The sequence below is a fragment of the Podarcis vaucheri genome, assembly GCF_965113315.1.
Source record: "Podarcis vaucheri genome assembly, chromosome: 8".
Lineage (NCBI taxonomy): Eukaryota > Metazoa > Chordata > Lepidosauria > Squamata > Lacertidae > Podarcis > Podarcis vaucheri.
In genome coordinates this window covers 38,115,091-38,133,739 of record NC_138766.1, presented here as the reverse complement: position 1 = coordinate 38,133,739, position 18,649 = coordinate 38,115,091, and the positions used below count along the sequence as shown (strand labels likewise).

General features: G+C 42.7%; 1 protein-coding gene across 2 annotated transcripts in view; it reads right to left on the bottom strand.

The window, feature by feature from the left end:
- MBP (myelin basic protein) overlaps positions 1–18,649 on the bottom strand; it is a 78,651-nt gene that overhangs the window by 25,100 nt on the left and 34,902 nt on the right. For both annotated transcript variants that reach the window (XM_082235040.1, XM_082235039.1), the window contains exon 3: positions 1,552–1,979. In XM_082235040.1, the coding sequence (XP_082091166.1) occupies positions 1,552–1,979 (428 nt within the window). The remainder of the gene's footprint in view (positions 1–1,551; positions 1,980–18,649) is intronic.

The following is an 18,649-nucleotide window of genomic DNA, read 5'->3' as shown; positions in this document are numbered from 1 at the left end:
GCCCAACTACCAGTATCAGTGACTACTACCAACCAAGAAGCTCATGACTTTTTTGATCTGCCTCATGGTCTCTGATCAATGCTAAAGCATTTAAGAACTAGGTGCACTGCAATGGGTTTTTTAAAAAAAGTTTTATTAAAATATTCTGAAACAAAAGGGGGGAGAAAAAAACTAAAGTCAAGGGGCAAGTGCTTGAGAATGTAAAAAGACACCTTTCTTTATAGGCAGAGCAAAATCAAGTGTGAACTTTGCCTCAGGGTGGATGGAAGAGAGAAAGCGCATCAGCACTTAATAACAATGACTTCTCTTGCAGCAGCAGCTGAAGCTACCTTATACCCAGTCAGGTCAATGGTCTCTCTGGCTCAATAATGTCTACATAAGGTGGTTGCTCTGCAGAGGTCTTTCCTAGCCATACCTTGAAGATGCTGAGGATTGAACCAGAGATCTTCTAAATGCCATGCTCTACCACTGACCCTCTGTCCCTTACACCCAGAGAAGTTTTTAACTCTTCAAAATTATTTGCCAGATCAAAAATGTTAGCTATAAAAATACAAAATATAACAGCCAGTAGCCAAATAGTTTAGCAAACACTGCAATGATACATTAACAGCAGTGAAGGAACTGGTTTCCCTTCTTCAAATGTGTGTACCATCCTCCTGCTTCATTCCACTTCTCATCTTTTGAACAGTACACAATTATATGTGTGCATTGGCAGTGCTTTTGCTACTGACATCCCCCAAACTAGCTGAAAAGTATTTTCCTCTATTAAGGCAGCACTTCTATACACATTTGCCTAGACATGCACAGATTTGCACTGCGAACCTTCAAACATTCATCCATGAAAAAGCACAAGTTAATACAGATGTGGTCCGATCTTGTCACAATTCCCGCGTTCTGTTTTGTTTCTCTCATCAGAAAAGAAACAAAAGGCATTAGGGTTGGTGAGCTGTCCCCTGGTTTCACAAAGCTTCGTGTTAGTCTCACGACACAGCCTGGGGTTACAAATGCCATCAAGAGTCATAAACAGACATGAAGCCAACAGACGTTAAACTAAAGTCAGTGTCTATAAAGCTATCACAGAGCTGCTGTAAACAATTGTCTTTCTGTGACTCCTTTCCAGTCAGATTTTGAGAAACATTGCAAGGAAAATATCACTGATGGGGAGGAAAAAATTCAAAAGAACACCAAGCCTTTTCCCACCATAGGTACTACTTACAACCAGTTAACAACAAATCTCCCCAAGGGAGCCTCAGAGCATCACATCCTGATGTAAAAATAATCTCAGCATTAAGTTAGAAGAGGATTAGGGGTAATTAGAAGTTCAGGTCAATTTAAAAGGGGACTGTCTGTAGTAACATTCTCTAATGCATTATTTCTAAAATTGTCATAACAGCCAATTATCACATTAGAAATGGATAAACACAATTCTGAAGGCTAAGTCAACTGTTGCTCTACGGAGGTTATTGCGTTCTCTTGAGTTTCCTCCCACCCATCCTTTTACAATTCTTGACTTCATTGCAGCTATTCTGTTCTCCTTTCCTCTGAGCTCACCTTGCCCCTCCGGGGATAATGTTTGTCACCTCCAAAGAATCTGCCCAGTGAGTCAAGTAGACCTGGTTCCCTGTATCTTCTGGGGGATCCATGTCTAGCATGGTCTATTGTACTTGCAGTTGCAAGTTTGGATCCATGCCGGAAAGAGGAGCGTTTCTGTGAAGCCATCAAATCCGAGTTCTCTGAAGCTGCTGCACCGTCTTCCTGAATGGTCTGTAGCTCATCTGATTCAGAGGGCCGGTCTTTGAAGGTGTTGTCTTCTCTCCCTGGGGCATCTCGGGAAAAGAGGCGGACCAAATGCGGACGACCAGTCGTGTCAGCTGGGTTGGCCTCCTTCCAGGCATTCTTTGGGTCTGCTGCGCCCTTGGAGTCTGTCACCGCTGTGCTCTTAGAGGAGGTCCCATTGTTCTGGTTCACATCTGCCTCTCCTGCAAACAACAAGGATGAGATATAAATGCAGGCCTCTGAAAAACAGAGAGCTGGAACAATGCAGCTTTCTTCCCCTTGCCTTGGGCTTGCTGCTTCACACAAAGTCCATAGATTATGTGCAGTTGCAACAGAACTGCCTTCTACCAGCTCCAGTACAGATATATTGATTTTTATCAGAATATAGCAGGGAAGAAGAGTTGTCAGGCTGGTGCATGCCTATTTTATTTACTGACACCTGTATTTGGAAGAAAGGCAAAGGTCTTTAGTTGTTAACAAGATAGGGCACCCTTTTGCTTTGCCTGTTTTTGCAGGAGAGTATCAGAACAAATTTGTAATGACTGATAACCTAACGTTTAGGCTACACAAGCGTAACTGTAAATGTATCCTCTAAACAGCTATGTTAGGTTCTGGACCATGATAATCCTGCAAAACTATCTGGGAAAATCTACACTGGCTGACTAGTCATTTCTGGGTCCTATTTATGGCGCTGGTGCTTTAAAGTCCCAAATGGCTTAGGACCCAAATACCTGAAGGACCCCCTCTTTGCATACCAGGCTGCCCAGGTATTAAGGTCCTCTGGAGAGATCCTGCTTCAAACACCCTCTTTAGTAGAGATATACTAAGTGTTCACACAGGGCTTTTTTTGTGGCGGCACCCTGACTTTGGAATACCCTCACTGGTACTGACACTGCAAGCCTGCTATTTGCCCTGGCATTTTAGGTTGCAGGTTTTTTTTCCAGGTGAGGTGATTTCTATTTTTAGCTTTGCTTTTTGTCATATATTATACTTACCTGTTGCTTTAAAATTGTATTTATATCTGGTTATTCAAACATTTGTACAGACCCTAGAGTCTTCTGATGATAGACATTAAGTAACATTTTAAATAAGCAAATATGCATCTTCACTATCCAGCCTAACTTGCAATGATGAGAAATAATTACACGGACAGATTTCATTTTGGGGGGGGGGGAGTCTTATTAGCAAATCTACTCTGGCATAACTGTTTACTCAGAGGAAAAAGAGATTCACCACCATTTGCGGGGGGGGGGGGGGGATGATGACTGTTCACACATGTACAAAAAAGTGGTACTCAGTCCTCATATGACCTGTCTGGAATTGACACGTGTTTTGCACAAGCAATCACATCACCACTGGTGCAGAAAAGTGCAAGCGTAACAATGAGGAAGTTGGAGCAACTTAAAAAGTTTGGGGCTTTTTGTTTAGAGAAAAAAAGGGGAATTCCACAATACTAGAACCCAGGGTCATCCAATGAAAATGAATGGTGGGTGATTCATGACAAATGGTACACTACACTCCTTCCCGTCCTGCATGATTTATGCTCCCCTAAGATGCAGAGATGGCCACCAACTTGGACCATTTTGAAAGGGGATTCAATAAACCCATTGATCCCTACTTCAACCAGAGGATCCAGAATCAGAGGACAGCAGTGGGAGAGGGCCGTTGCACTCATGTCTTGCTTGAAAGCTTCGCCATGGCATCTGGCTGAATGCTGCACTAGACAGGCCTTTGTCTGGATCCAGCCAGGTTCTTCTTATGTGCCCAAAGTATAGAGAATTTCAAGGTCCTCTGCCAGTCTCAGATAGGTGCTCCGTGCCAGGAAGAATGTTCCAAGGCCGGGACATGTGCTCTGGCAGAACTAGAGCAGAGATAGAGAGCCACGGTGGCAGACAGTGTTTTAAAACTGATGCAGAAGGAACAGGCAGAAGGTGGAGGAACTGAGAGGAAAGCTGCGCTGGATGAAGCAAACAGAACAGCTTTCTGATCTCTCTGTCACGTTTTCTGTTGGGGATTATGCCTTGCTGCTAGCAGACTGCCAGAGATTCCAACAGCATCTCATCACTTCGGGTAATCCCTGTCGCAACCCTTGTGTTCATATTTTGTTGCCATTGACACATATGCACGCACTATTCCTTTTCCTGAAACTGCAGCTTTTTAAAAATTTGCAACCAACTTTTTCTTTTCTTTAAGGGAGGGGGGATTTGAGTACTTTTGCATTTGAATGCATGCCCCCCCCCCGCTTGCTTGGACCGTCTGCAGGGTCTGAGCTCAGTCATACCTGCTTGGCCTCAGTGACAGGGATAACAGTTTCCAAAGAAACCCATGAATGTAATTAAAAACGGAAAATGGCTGTGTTTAGTAGCAACATTTCTGTTGCTTGTCTGGACTTTTAGCAACTTTGTCGCTGACTGTGGAGATGTAAAGAGGTCGATCCCTTGCAATTCTGTGAAAATGTTGCTGCCCCAAGACTTTTTGAGATTGGAATTAAATCAGATATTAATTCCTGCATAAAGACCCTGTGAGCAACCAACACAATATAAGGAATTTTATTCATCAACACTGGCAAGATTCTATGCCATAATACACATTCATTCCAGGGTGGTGGGGGGAACGGACAGAACAATGAAGCTATTGTTTTTAATTAAATGCATTAACAAAACACCAGAGCATCTGCATGCTAATATTTTTACAACAGTTGTGCTTTGTGTCAGTGAATGCATTTATTTCTGGCCAACAAAGGAAAGCATTTGTGCCACAAAAGGAGCTTCTCCCAATACTAGCTAGAACATCTTATGCCTTCCTTTAGTAAGGAAAATATGTATTGAGAGCTTTTATTCTCCTGCTCCCTACAGTGGAGTGTCACCGTTTTAAAAGGTACAGCACAACCATAGGTGTACTTACCTGCACTTGCAGAGTAGCAGAGATAAAATGATAAACTAAAAAGGAATAGATTTTGACCAGCCTGATTGATGGGAGGTTGGCAACACAAGGCCTCAGGACTGCCAATACTTTCCCACTCAACGGCCACCACAATAACGTAGTAGCATGGGGACAAACTTGGTTCCAGTCTAGGTAAGATTCTGGGCACCCCAAAAACATTTACTATGTCAGCATCATGTTTAAAAGCAAATGTCTTAATAAAAGTGCAGTCCCTATACACAGCTTCTGTTTAGGCCATAGGTTGCTGGTATGCAGAATACTAGAATTATTTAATAATTATTCCTGGCTATATGACTGAGTAAGGTTGTGTGTGTGTGTGTGTGTGTGTGTGTGTACTAACCCATGCAAATATATATGAGTAATTTCTGCTCTTTGTCCATACATTATATACCATAAATTTATTAATGTGCCTATTCTTCTCTTGGAAGAGGCATGAGGCATAATTTTGGGACATCCTAATGCCATGCTCGATAATTTTAAAAACCCTCATAAATACGATTGATGCACCATTTTCTAAATGTAGTTTAAGTTTTTTTTCTGTTCAATCCAACACTGCTAGAATAATTTCAGAACTGAAACCATATGTATTAAAATTGTCAGATATTAAAATGTAATGAGCCACTGCTTTTGTCTCCAATTCTTGGTCTTTGAAGTAGTCCTGATCACTGCATCTGAGCTTTGTCTGACTCATTATTTCAGAATAAGAAAACCATTTCGTTCATATACCCTGTTCAAGTTAATTACACACAGTTTGATTCGTAGGGACACCGTGAGTACCTGCTCTTAACTGTTATCTCTTACTTTCCTTTTGTCATTAAGGCTCTTCCAATCTCCTGAGTTAAATACACTTCAGTGCAAAAGTTCAACATAATTTTATCATGCTTTGAATGAATTCCTCTGAAGAAATGGTTAATGCAATTTTATCTGTGAAACCTGTGGGTTTTGCAGTGTTGGAATTTTAGATCAGTACACTTTGTTCTCTATGACTCAAAGATGAAGTATGATTCTATAAAACGGGTACTAAAAGCCAAAAAAACAAAACACTTCAAAGTCATTGAGAATACTTGTGGAATGTCATAGAATTTCAGGGGCTTCTATGTACAATGCAAAGTATCTTTGGTTATGCAGAACAAATTTTTACTTCATGAAACCTGAAGATGTGCTGAAATATCCTGTGAAGTGTCTCTTGCCAGAGTGTTCTAAAAGTCACGTAGAACCAAATGGTGCAGATTGACCCCAGAATTGACCCCAAAGCCTTGCTAATTACCGAAGTGGAAAAAAATGTCTTGTAGGAGCTGCTGTCCATGACAATAAAACCTGAAAATTCACATGAAGACAGGTTAAAGATGCAGTAGATGGACAAATGCAAGGTTGAATCTGTACCCAACCTTTGTACAGTTGTGAAGTAAGTGGTCGGTGTCTGTTTGCATTAGCTATACGGAGCACAATATTGATGAAGTTGCCAAAACTCTTAGCTCAGGAATTGGTGGCTCATGAAGCTTACCTCAAACACCACCTCCAATTTCCTCAATCTCAATTTTTAATCTGAGATGGAGAAGTCAGTCACTCCCTACTTTTCACCCAACCAGCTTCCAAACGCCCCCCCACACACTTAATTGCCTTTCCTGGTTCTCTGGCAGTGGGATAGAGAATGGTCCCACTTTTCCTCTGACTCAAGGCATGCTGCTATGGCTAAAGCTAGATTCCAGGAGCACTTGGAAGCTTCTATCTACCAGAGCTTCTGTGCCTGGCCCCAGGAAGGGGCAGGCCAGAGAGAACCCCCACCTCCTTTCCCCATCCCACATAGAGCAGGTAAGTGGATGAGTGGTGAGGAAGGGGTCTGGAGGGAGGCAGGTAGTAGTTGGTTGAGTGAGGATTCATAGGCTCATGGGGGAAAGTTCTGGGGGAAAGATGAGGTCTCGTAGATGGAGATGAGGTAGCGTCAGATGTGGCTTGAAATGGAATTGTGCTTGGTAAACCAACTGATTTTCCAAAGTTGGAACCCAAATGAAGGAATTTGCTCCATCACTAGTTTGGAAAATCACTAGATTTGCCACCCTGGGCTTCTTTGTGAGGAAGGGTGGGCTATAAACTGAAAAATAAAATAAATAAAATCACCTTCATGTTGATACAACAAAAGCAAGTTTTGACATGCTTTGTGACTTCCTTGAATACATAAGCATCTTTACCAAAGAAACATAAAAATGAAATTAAATGATACACACTTTTTCTGGAATGTAGTCTGTGAACTTAACACCTGTTTATTTTACATTCAATATATATATATATTTTATTAGGTAAAGGTAAAGGTACCCCTGCCCGTACGGGCCAATCTTGACAGACTCTAGGGTTGTGCGCCCATCTCACTTAAGAGGCCGGGGGCCAGCGCTGTCCGGAGACACTTCCGGGTCACGTGGCCAGTGTGACAAAGCTGCATCTGGCGAGCCAGTGCAGCACACGGAAACGCCGTTTACCTTCCCGCCAGTAAGCGGTCCCTATTTATCTACTTGCACCCGGGGGTGCTTTCGAACTGCTAGGTTGGCAGGCGCTGGGGCCGAGCAACGGGAGCGCACCCTGCTGCGGGAATTCGAACCACCGACCTTTCGATCGGCAAGCCCTAGGCGCGGAGGCTTTTACCCAAAGCGCCACCCGTGTCCCTTTTTTTAAAAAAAATAGTTGATAATAAAAATTGAAGTAACTTTCAGATTGTAATGTATTTTCACACACTGGGGCACAAGCTGATTTGTCAAGATGAAGTAGAACAATGGCTCTCAAGTGGAATTTGGTAGTGTGGGCCTAGTTTGCAGCACATCCTCCTTGTTTTCTAAGTACGTCTGGCATAGATTCAGATTACTGAGGGTCATGGGGGAGAAGGAGCAGGAAACAAAAGCCTGTGGTTGCAGCCAGTGGGATTTGCTATGGCAGAAATTTGGAATCTATGAAAAGCATGTGGCATACATCCAGACAACCCCGCAGAGACCCAAGAAATAAAATAAAACCCCAAAGCTTTCTCAACAAATAAATTCTGTCAAGGCACCCACACGTTTCAAGCAGAAACCATCCTTTGTGTGTTTAGAACATAGTTTTTGTTTAGCTATAAGCATCTCACACAACAGAGAGTACAAAATGTGGCATGATGAAAATGTAATATTCCCCCTCCCCCCTTTTTTTCCTGTGGAAGTTTGCCTCCTATTTTACAGAAAGTGAATTGTTCAAATGAAGATATATAAGCATTCATTCTACAGACTGTTAAGAGTTGCTTCAGGAAAGGAATGCTTAGCTGTCTTCCATGTCATAAATCTATTAATGAACACCTATGATAACTTTGGGTTGGCAGCCTTATGTGGAACAAAAGTGGCTTGCAGAGAGGAAATCAACCTCTTTAAGATGGATGTCCACAGTATAATAATGAACTCACTGCTTATGCTTTATGCAAGTTCATAGAGAAATTATGTGCTGGAGATATGCAGTGGGCATGCTATTTCCCTGTAATAAGCTTAAAGAAAAGAAGAAAAGAAAAGAAACACTTATCTTAGCAACAGATCTCAAATGTCATGCTATTTTCAGTGCTAATTGAAGTGAGGGCAAGTGGCAAGTCTATTTGACTTTTAGAAGACATGTTCATGGAAGTTTTTAATGATTGATGTTATATTGTGTTTTTAATATTTTCTTGGGAGCTACCCAGCGTGGTTTGGGCAACCCAGTCAGATGGGAATAATAATAATAATAATAATAATAATAATATTTTCTCATTTGCTGATCTCAAGTGAGGATCATGGCTTCCAGGGGTCAAAGTGGCCTAACCTTTATTTTTTTGTATGCTGTTCTCCCATACGTATCTCTCATCACTTCCAGCCAGCCTGACCAATGATCAGGGATGACGGGAGTTGTAGTCCAAAAACATCCGGTGGGCCACAAGTTCCCCATTTCTGGTCTATAGGAGGACATGTGAAGCCAGCAATGGATTTACTTCTTTTATTTCCTCTTGTTTGGCCACCACCAATTCAAATACTGAGCACCTTGTCCAACATAGGCAAGAGCATCTGTGCTGTTTTACTACTGACGGCACCTTCCAGCTGTGATTCAACAGATCAGTTGTTGATACCTAACCTAAACACATTATTTAGACGTAAGTAAACAAACAAACCTTTATTCGCTTTATTTGATGGGTTTTATGTTTTTTATCTGTGAAAACCATAGCTCTGGAGTGGCTAACACATTGTTTGTTTGTTTTTTATTAAAGATTTTCTTGATTTACAAAAGTGTGTGCAATCTCTCTCTCTCTCTTGTATATTTCCCCCCCATGTAACATTTTTATAAATCAGTTTCATTTGTTGAGACATTAGGAAGAAAGGGGGGAAAGAGGTGGAGAAGGGGGAAAGATGGGTGGGGTCGGGTGGCGATGTTTCTATTTTACTTACTATATGTAGGGTTTGGTGTCAGCATTGCTTGTGGAGGTTCTTTGCTGTTCACTTGTGTTCCTTTGGTGATGAGAGAGGTTGGGGTTGGCCTAGGATGTGGTTGTTCATTTGTGGTTGGCTGTGGTGCTCTTTGTTTTCATGTGTGAGTGGGGTGGGTGGGTATTTTGGATCAGGTTAGCCATATTGATTTGTATGCTGTTGGTGGGTTTTTGTCATTGTCTTCTTCGGCTGTGTATGTGATAAAGGGGAGCCATACCGGGGTGAAGGTGTCGTCTTCTATTTCTCCCCCTGTCAGTTTCAGTTGGTTAATTTTTCTAGTAGGGCTGTTTCCCATACTATTTGGTACCATTGGTCCATGCTTACTCCTGGCTAACACATTGTTTCGCGCATCTTTTCTCTGATTCAAGTACCAAGGCATTTGTAGTAAAAAAGAGATAGGAACTTTTTGTCACTGCCTCCAAAAGTACTTTCTCCCTGTAGATCGGCTGGGATCTTGAAACATTTAATTACCTCCTGTTCTTAGGACTTTTTATGACTGCAGCTTTCAAGCATGTTTTATTGTGGCAACTTTAGCATTTTTTATACGGTAACGTAATTATATATTGTCGAAAGTATTGTCTTTGAATGGTTTCCAGAAAAGGCAAAATTGTAATAACAATCGCCGTCATGATCATATTGGTGATGGAAATGGTGTTTTCGAGATTAAGGGCTGTTTGATTCCATTCTATTTCAAAGTGTTTTGTTGCTCTCTAAAAGAAACCTGAATTCTTCAATATTAGATTGAAACAGCCACTGTGTGCAAAAAAAGGTTGTGGAGAAGAGAGTTGTTTGGTGCAGTTAATTAATTTTGAAATGTAAAAACATTTCCCTGTAGAAAATCCATTTCTGTCATCAAAAGTGACACATTTCTTTCTTTTTTAACCTTTCCTGTATATTCATTTGTCTTCATACTCTGGGAGTTGTTACCAACAAGATCAAAGCAGCCATTAAAGTTTTGGCCATTACATTGTTAGGTTCCTCTTCCCACTCTCTTTCTATGCTTCAAATATGTGAGGAAATAGCAAGTGATACTATCCTCTGATCCAGAAGTATAGCAGGAGCAAAGACTGACAGATCCAACATTTTAGAGTGGGGTTGATTTGGAAATATGCCTAGCTTTGGTACTGCTGCCCCAGCAGATTAAATCATCGTTTCCTATGACATCCTGACCAGAAAACTGCAGTTTAATTACTGCAGGCAAACTAGGTTATGAAACCAGGATCTGATCCTGGACAGAAGCACTGAAAAGGTAAAGTAAAGGTAAAGGACCCCTGGACAGTTAAGTCCAGTCAAAGGCAACTATGGGGTTGTGGCGCTCATCTCACTTTCAGACCAAGGGAGCCGGCGTTTGTCCAAAGAGTTTTCCGGGTCATGTGGCCAGCATGACTAAACCACTTCTGGAGAAATGGAACACTGTGATGGAAACCAGAGTGCACGGAAACGCTGTTTACCTTCCCACCGCAGTGATACCTAGTTATCTACTTGCACTGGCATGCTTTCAAACTGCTAGGTTGGCAGGAGCTGGAACAGAGCAATGGAAGTTCACCCAGTTGCGAGGATTTGAACTGCCGACCTTCTGATTGGCAAGCCCGAGAAGCTCAGTGGTTTAGATCATAGCGCCACCCGCATCCCTACAGAAGCCCTGAATCGAAGTGTGTTAAGGGGAAAGATAAAGAATTGAGTGAGAAGGCAGAGATGCAGGAACATGGTTCTTCTGTGGGTCAATGAACCATGACTTATCAGCCCAAGAATTTGACATCTGAACTGTGCCACTGTGTTTCAGAAAATAGGTTCTAAAGGAATACAAATGAAAAGTTTAAAAGCCATTCACTTTAAAATACTCTAAAAGGGTGCTAAATGCCTGTGTTTGGTATATGTTGGGATTTAATTAGAACTAGTATGTTAAAATGGGATGTCAGACCTATTTGTCTTAAGATGTGTGTTAGAGGCTGTTAGTTCTCTGAAATTACCATGTGAGAAGGCTCATTAAGTCAGACTCTGTGTGCTAAGCTGTGTGCCACACATCCCTAATCCTGTGGTATCAACAAGTATAAGACAAGTGTAAAAAGTAATGGAGTCTGACTGTTTTCCTTTGATGTAATGGCCTGGGGATAATGATCCATGAGCACATCAAAGGAGTGGGGCTTTGGCTGGTGTTAGAAAAAGCAGAGGCCATGAAAACTTGGGAGAAACAATGTGATGAAAGCTGACAGGAGGAAGTTACAGGTCAGAGGGAAATGGCTTTTTGCTGTTAGGCTGCAGGGCTGTAGTCCAGAAAGGAACAGAAATCTCTTGGGGAGTAATGCAGTGAACCCCTCCATCGTAGGTTCAGGTTGCATATATGTGAAGATAAACCATATATCATAAAGACACCACAGACTCCACAGTGCCCAAAAAGAAACACAGATGTTGGTACTCCTAGAATCTCGCACTGCTCAGAGATTGGGTGGAGTGTGACCATACCTTTTATGAAAGCTACTGGCAACAGCAAAGTCAAATGAGGGACTGCCTCCATTAGGCTAAATATGGGGGAGCATTTAACAAAACACCTCACAATTCAGTAAACCACACAGTGTTAATAATTTCCATGGCTTTGAGTTCTGTGGTCCCTAAAAATATGGAAAAGGGAACTTTTGCAGATTATGTATAATTTATAGAACTCTGCAAAACAGAGGGAGGCTGGCTTTTTTAGTGATTGCCCACAACTGTGGAACACTCTTTCCCCAGACGTTCATCAACGTTGAGAATGAACAGTTTCTGGAAAAGTGTGCATTTAAAAAATATTCAGCCTGTCATGCAACCAGGATTTCACAGAGGTGGAATGTTTCTAGTCTTATTGTATATGCCCCAAATTATTAGGAAAGGATAAGCTAGAAACCAAATTACAGACTCAAATGTACCAATCATAGATCATCCATGATTCAAAATGCAGTTTTGTAAAATTTCATTTTAAAGGCATTTTACATTTTTACATGAACACTGAAGAAACACATTTCACCTCATTTTCTATATTATTGTGATGACTAGAGTAGAAGGAGAGGTGAGTTTCTTATGGCCAGTGGTTTCTATAGATTAGTGGTTTTCAGACTTTGTGCTTTCAAGGAACACTTGGCTGCTTAATGCACCCTGAAAATCTTCCATGGAACCCCTATGAAACAAAGAAGATTCTGGAGTATATTTCTGGGCACATGCTCAGTTCATATGGGAAACTGGTCAAGCGTGTTGGGCCAAACCCACAAACACATCACTTACTCCAAAGCACATCCAATAGTATCTATAGCTGGAAGATTGATAGTGGTGGGGAAATTTAGAAAAGTAGAGTTAAAAGGAAAATGTTCCTCTTCAACAAGGGCATGCAAATATGTCTTCTGAGTTAAGACACATCAGAAGAAAGAGTTGTTGTTGTTTTTTGTTTCTAACAGCAAGCTTCTTACACGCATTATGGCAAATTTCCTTAACTGAGTAAAATTAGTTTGTGCTAAGGATCAAACTGATTGGGATGAAATCTGTTCTGGAAAGCCCTTGCAGAGATCCTATTATGCACTCCAGCATGTCCCCAAATACCCCTTTAGGCAGGACTGTGAGGAGCACAGCACCAGAGCGCATAGTCCCTTCTGGGTCCTATTGACTATTGTGTAGGGGGAAGAGCAAGAAGATTTGCACTGAGCTTCTGCGAGCTTTTCAAAATGCCTTTGTTCGCACACTGCATAATCAAGTAGGCCCACACAGGCAGGGGGAGGAGGGGCACAGTTTGCTTTTGCCAGAAAAGTTAACATTTAAAAAGGGATCAAACTACTGACAGTCCTCTCCATTTAGAAAATGCAATAATCCCAATGATGATAATGTAAACCTTCCCACAGTTTAAACTTTCAGTCAAGCATTGTGATCTTCAGCTTCCCTTATCTATATGGCTAATGGCTGCATGAGCCTTTCCTCTCTACTCATTCCCTTTCCAAGTTTTCCTTCCATTCACAGAAACCACCCTTTGGCCTTTTCTGATCTTAGTTCATCTGGAGCACTCCCTCATCCAACACTTCTGTCATTGGCCTCTCTGCTTTCTTTTGCTTGTGACGTTGCAAGGACCAAGACTATTCATTTCCCAAGCCACCTGTTGTTTCTTTTCCATGTCCTTTCTGAACATCAGAGCACCCGATCCAATGAACATAGAAAGTTAACTGATACAGAGTCAAATGGCTGATACATCTTTTTCACTATTATCTACTTGTTGACTGTCAATAGCTGTCCAGGGTTTGGGACAGGGGTCTTTCTTAACTGGAAATGCCAGGGGTTGAATCTGTATGTTCTCTGTCACAGAGCTACAGTGATCCTTGCTCACCCACACTGCCACTTGACTTATATTTTGCTCATATTGTGTACTGATTAACTCCCCCAAGTCCAAAAGCATTTTTTGTTGTTCCGCGAATGTGCTTTGCAAAAACCTAATCTCATCTGCTGAATCGAAGCTCAGTTAAGCAAAATCTCTCTTTGTATTTTCTGTGCATCTGATAATAAGCACTAAGCTCCCTCTGAGAGTTGTCTTCATGGACAATTGCTTAGGGCCAGGCTACGAATTTGACATCCCCATGGTTCTAGGTTCAGAACCAACTGTGGACCATAGCAACTGAGCCGGAATGTGAACTTAGGTCTCCAGGCTCCAAACACAGTGGGTTGGAGTCAGACTCAATTGGGTCAACTTACCGTATTTTTCGCACCATAGGGCGCACCGGACCATAGGGCGCACCCAGTTTTTAGGGGGGGAAATCAAGAAAAAAATCTTTTCTCCCCCCCAGCCCCAAAGAGCAGCGTACAGGGTGCGCACAACCTCTCCCTGCCGGAGGGGTTGCGCACAGCTATGGAGCAAGCCAAGTTTTGGCTTCCCCTTTAGCCCCATGCAGCCTCTCCTTGCCGGGAGACGCTGCGCAGGGCTAAAGAAGCCATAGCCCCCTGCAGCCTCTCCTTGCGGAGGGGCTGCGCGCAGCTATGGAAGAAGGCAAGGCAGCGAGCGGGATGGATCCCGCTCGCTGTTTTGCCTTCCCCTTTAGCCCCGCGCAGCGTCTCCGCAAGGAGGTGTTGCGCGCAGCTATGGGAGAAGGCAAGGCAGCGAGCGGGATGGATCCCGCTCGCTGTTCTGCCTTCCCCTTTAGGCCCGCGCAGCGTCTCCGCAAGGAGAGGCTGCACGGGGCTATGGGAGAAGGCAAGGCAGCGAGTGGGATGGATCCCGCTCGCTGTTTTGCCTTCCCCTTTAGCCCCGCGCAGCGTCTCCTTGCCGGGAGACGCTGCACAGGGCTTTCCTGGCTTTTCTGGGAGGTGGGGGAATTCCCCCACCTCCCGCAAAACCGGCAGAAGCCACGCGCACTTTAAAAGGGCTGCACGGCTTCTCCTGGCTTTCCTGGGAGGGGGGAGAAGGGACTGATGCGGCCAGTCAGTCCCTTCTCCCTCCTGTGGAAAAGCCCGCAAGAGCGCACGGAGCTTGTGTGCGGCTCTTGGGGGCTTTTCCCGTCTGCATCCCCCCCCCTGCATTCGCTCCATAGGACGCACACACATTTTCCCTTGCTTTTTAGGAGGGAAAAAGTGCGTCCTATGGTGCGAAAAATACGGTAATTCACATTGATTTCACCATCAGAAAGTGTCTTTCATGTTCTCCCTAGAACCAATAAATACCATTTAAGCTTGTTGAACCTCTAGATATTCCTTAGCTGGTATAGGATTTTCCAATATGCAGCTTGAGGGTACTCCTGGATCCTTTGCTGCCACTTGAGGCTCAGGTGGCTTCAGTGGCGCAGAGTGCCTCCCATCAGCTTTGGCTTGTGGCCGAGCTGCAACCATATCTGGACCGGGACAGCCTAACTACTGCTGTCTATGCTCTGGTAACCTCTAGATTAGACTACTGCAACTGCTTTATGCAGGGCTGCTTCTGAAGACAATTTGGAAACTTCAGCTGGTGCAGAATCTGGTGCCCAGGTTGATCTCCAGAGCAGGGTGATTTGAGTATATTACATTGATCCTGGCCCAACTGCACTGGCTGCCAATTAGCTTCCAGGCCCAATTCAAAGGGCTGGTTTTGGCCTATAAAGCCTTAAATGACTCAGGTCTGCAACACCTCAATGACCACCTCTCTCCACATGAACCTACAGGCCCTTCAAGTGTCCCTATTTTCCAGGGACGTCCCTGATTTAGAGAAGCTGTCCCAGTTTCTGATTTGATCCCAGAATGTCCCACTTTTCCGTAGGATGTTCTTATTTTCACTGGAGAAATATTGGAGGGTATGGAGTTATCCAACCCCCGAGCCATCTGAAGGCAATCCTGCATGGGGAAGTGGTTATTTAAAAAAATGTTTAATGTTTTATTATGTTTCTATATATGTTGGAAGCTGCCCAGAGTGGCTGGGGCAACCCGGTGAGATGTTTGGGGTTTAAAGAGTAAAATTATCATTATGGAATGGGACGTGCCTATTTTCATCGGAGAAACGTTGGAGAGTATGAACCTACCTGGACCCTGAGATCATCCTCTGAGGCCCTTCTTCATGTGCCACTTCCATGAGAGGTCTGGAGGGTGGTAACACAAGAATGGGCCTTTTCTGCAGTGGCTTTCTACTTGTGGGTTGGTTTGCTTGGCACCTTCATTATACACCTTTAGGTGTCAGGCGAAAAGGTTCGTCTCCAACCAGGCCTTTGGCTGATTGACATCCGATGCCCTTTTAAATGTGTTGTGGGATTTCTGGTTTGTTTTTGTTCTTATTTTTATTAAGCATTTTGTGTTTTGAATATTGTAATTGTATGCTGTGAACTGCCCTGAGATCTATGGATGAAGGGCTGTATACTGCTGCTACTACTACTACTACTAATAACAACAACAATAATAATAGAATTATCTTGAGTTTGAAAGTTATTTCCCCTCAATTTCTCTTCTCTCCATCCCCTCCTCCTGCAAGTGCATTCTTTGCCCTAGATGTGATTCAATGCAGCACCAAGAACAATGGTGGCTCATGGTATAGAAAAGCAGCAGTGATCGATGGAGCTTAACACAATATCAGCTTTTCAGTCAGAGCATTCTCGAGTGAGAAACTGCTTGCACAGTACCAAGCTTTGTACCAGTTAGTGGGAGTTACTGCTATTAAAAAAACACCACAAAACCTTTTTGCAAAAAAAAAAAGAAAAGAAAAAGTAGTTAGCTTTCCAAATATGTATAGTATTCTTCAGTATAGCACCGTACAAAAAAGGCACACAGAAAGAAAGATGTGGGTTTTCCAAGAACAAAGCTTTAGGAATGGTAATAAAGAAGCAGCTCCCAATGTTCCAGGGCTTGGAAAACACTTTCTGAACTCTACTGGGTCCTGGTGAGTTTTTCTTCCACTCATATAATTCCATGTGACTCAGAACCAACCTGGACCACTTGGCAATTGTAAGTAATTGATGGTTCTTCTGAGGGATGATGAAGAATACGCGATTCCAAGAGAACTGCTATGGTTGCACTCTCCATCCCCTGTAACAGTCACACTGCAGGGCTGTAAGCTCAGTGATCAAGTGTCTGCTTTGCCTGCAGGAAACTCCAGGTTCAGTCCCAGGAGTTGCCAGGTAAGATATCTCAGGTGGTCAAGATTCCAGGCCAAGGTATGTGGGGCAATGGGAGTTATATGGAACACTTGTTTGTCCTCTTCAAGTATAAAGGAGGACAGGGTGTCCATTTTGCTACAATTCTCAGAGTTCCCCATGAAAAGAGATGGATTGTTAAACCACTTTGGCAATGGTAGCTCTGGGAGCCTCCTAACACCTCTTAGCACTCTTAAATGAACTACAGCTCCCAGAATTCTTTTGGGGGAACCATGACTGTTTAAAAAAGTATCATGGGGCTTCAGATATATGGCATGGGTATCATCTAGAATTGGCTAATTGGTTCATATGAAAAATAAAAAAATCCTTCCAGTAGCACCTTAAAGACCAACTCAGTTAGTTCTTGGTATGAGCTTTCGTGTGCATGCACACTTCTTCAGATAACTTCATATGACTCTGATCTTGTATAATCTATACTAGTGGCCTATTCATTTCCAGGCTCTTTAAACCATCATGACCCACGTGCTCCACTCAATACCTGAGGCTCATCTGAAGTTTGGCACAGTCTTCTCATCTGAGGCACCAGCATCATGACAAGCCCTCTCCAAGAAGGCTGTCTAAATCTCACCAGTTTTGGTCTTCAGACACTAGAAAGGCCTTTCCAGAAAGGCCTTTGGGAGCAACTAATGCAGTGTCCTTGATTTCCTTAATGGTGTTTGTTTTGCACTGTTTTGCTTGGTGTTGAGTTCCTGCGGTTACGAAATAAATTACCACAGCAATAAAACAAATGTTTAATTTAAAAAAAAAACTCACTGTGTTAAATGAAAGCTACTTTGAATTAAAATCAAAGAAAGTAGCCAAGAAAAACAATGCATTATGTCTGTGGACCATAGACTTTAATTTATGGGATCTGCAAGTCTCTGGAATATTGCTTGCGGCAATATCACATAATTTGTAATAATAAAAGGTATGCTAGCTAAAGGTGATAAACTCAAATAGACCTGTAATTCTGGAAAAGAACACACTCCCCACTCAAGACAACATTTCAACTATAGAAAAGTGCTGTGAAACTAATCTTATGGCTCCTGGAAGAAAGGCAAGCTACAAAATGCTAGCAATATTATTTGCTGTTGTTAAGTGTGATCAGACTCAACCATTTTTGATGTGGTAGCACATACTTTCAATTTTAGTAGCAAATGGGTTTGGAATGGCTAATGTAAACTTCTGCATCATTGGTTAAAAAACAATGTTAGCTTCATTTATGGTTGCATCTTATAAAACAATTTCCATCCTCTTTACTGGCATATACTATAATACAGGGGTCAGCAGCCTTTTTCAGCCATGGGCCAGTCTGCCATCCATGTGGTGGGCTGGACTATTTTTTTTTGGGGGGGGGAATGAACGAATTCCTATGCTCAACAAATAACCAGAGATGCATTTTAAATAACGACACACATTCTACTCATGTAAAAACACCAGGCAGGCCCCACAAATGACCCAGAGATGCATTTTAAATAAAAGGACACATTCTACTCATGTAAAAGCACGCTGGTTCCCAGACGGTCCGTGGGCCGGATTGAGAATGCTATTGGGCTGCATCCGGCACACAGACCTTAGGTTGCCTACCCCTGCTATAACATATATATCACAGAGTGCCGAAAGATGTGAGCTGACATTAATTCTGTATGGAGCATCAAACGTTTAATGAATTACGCATCAACAAAGTCTCTTCCATACCCTCCAAACTCAATTACAGATACATAATTCATATCTACCATCCAGGGCTTCCCATCTCCACCTTTGACTTCCTTGGAAGAAGATGTGGGGTAAAAATCTAACAAATCGTTATCAATGTCAACATCTCCTGGCATAACAAAGTACTCAACAAAAAGTGGATCAAACCCATTTCCTGTATTATCT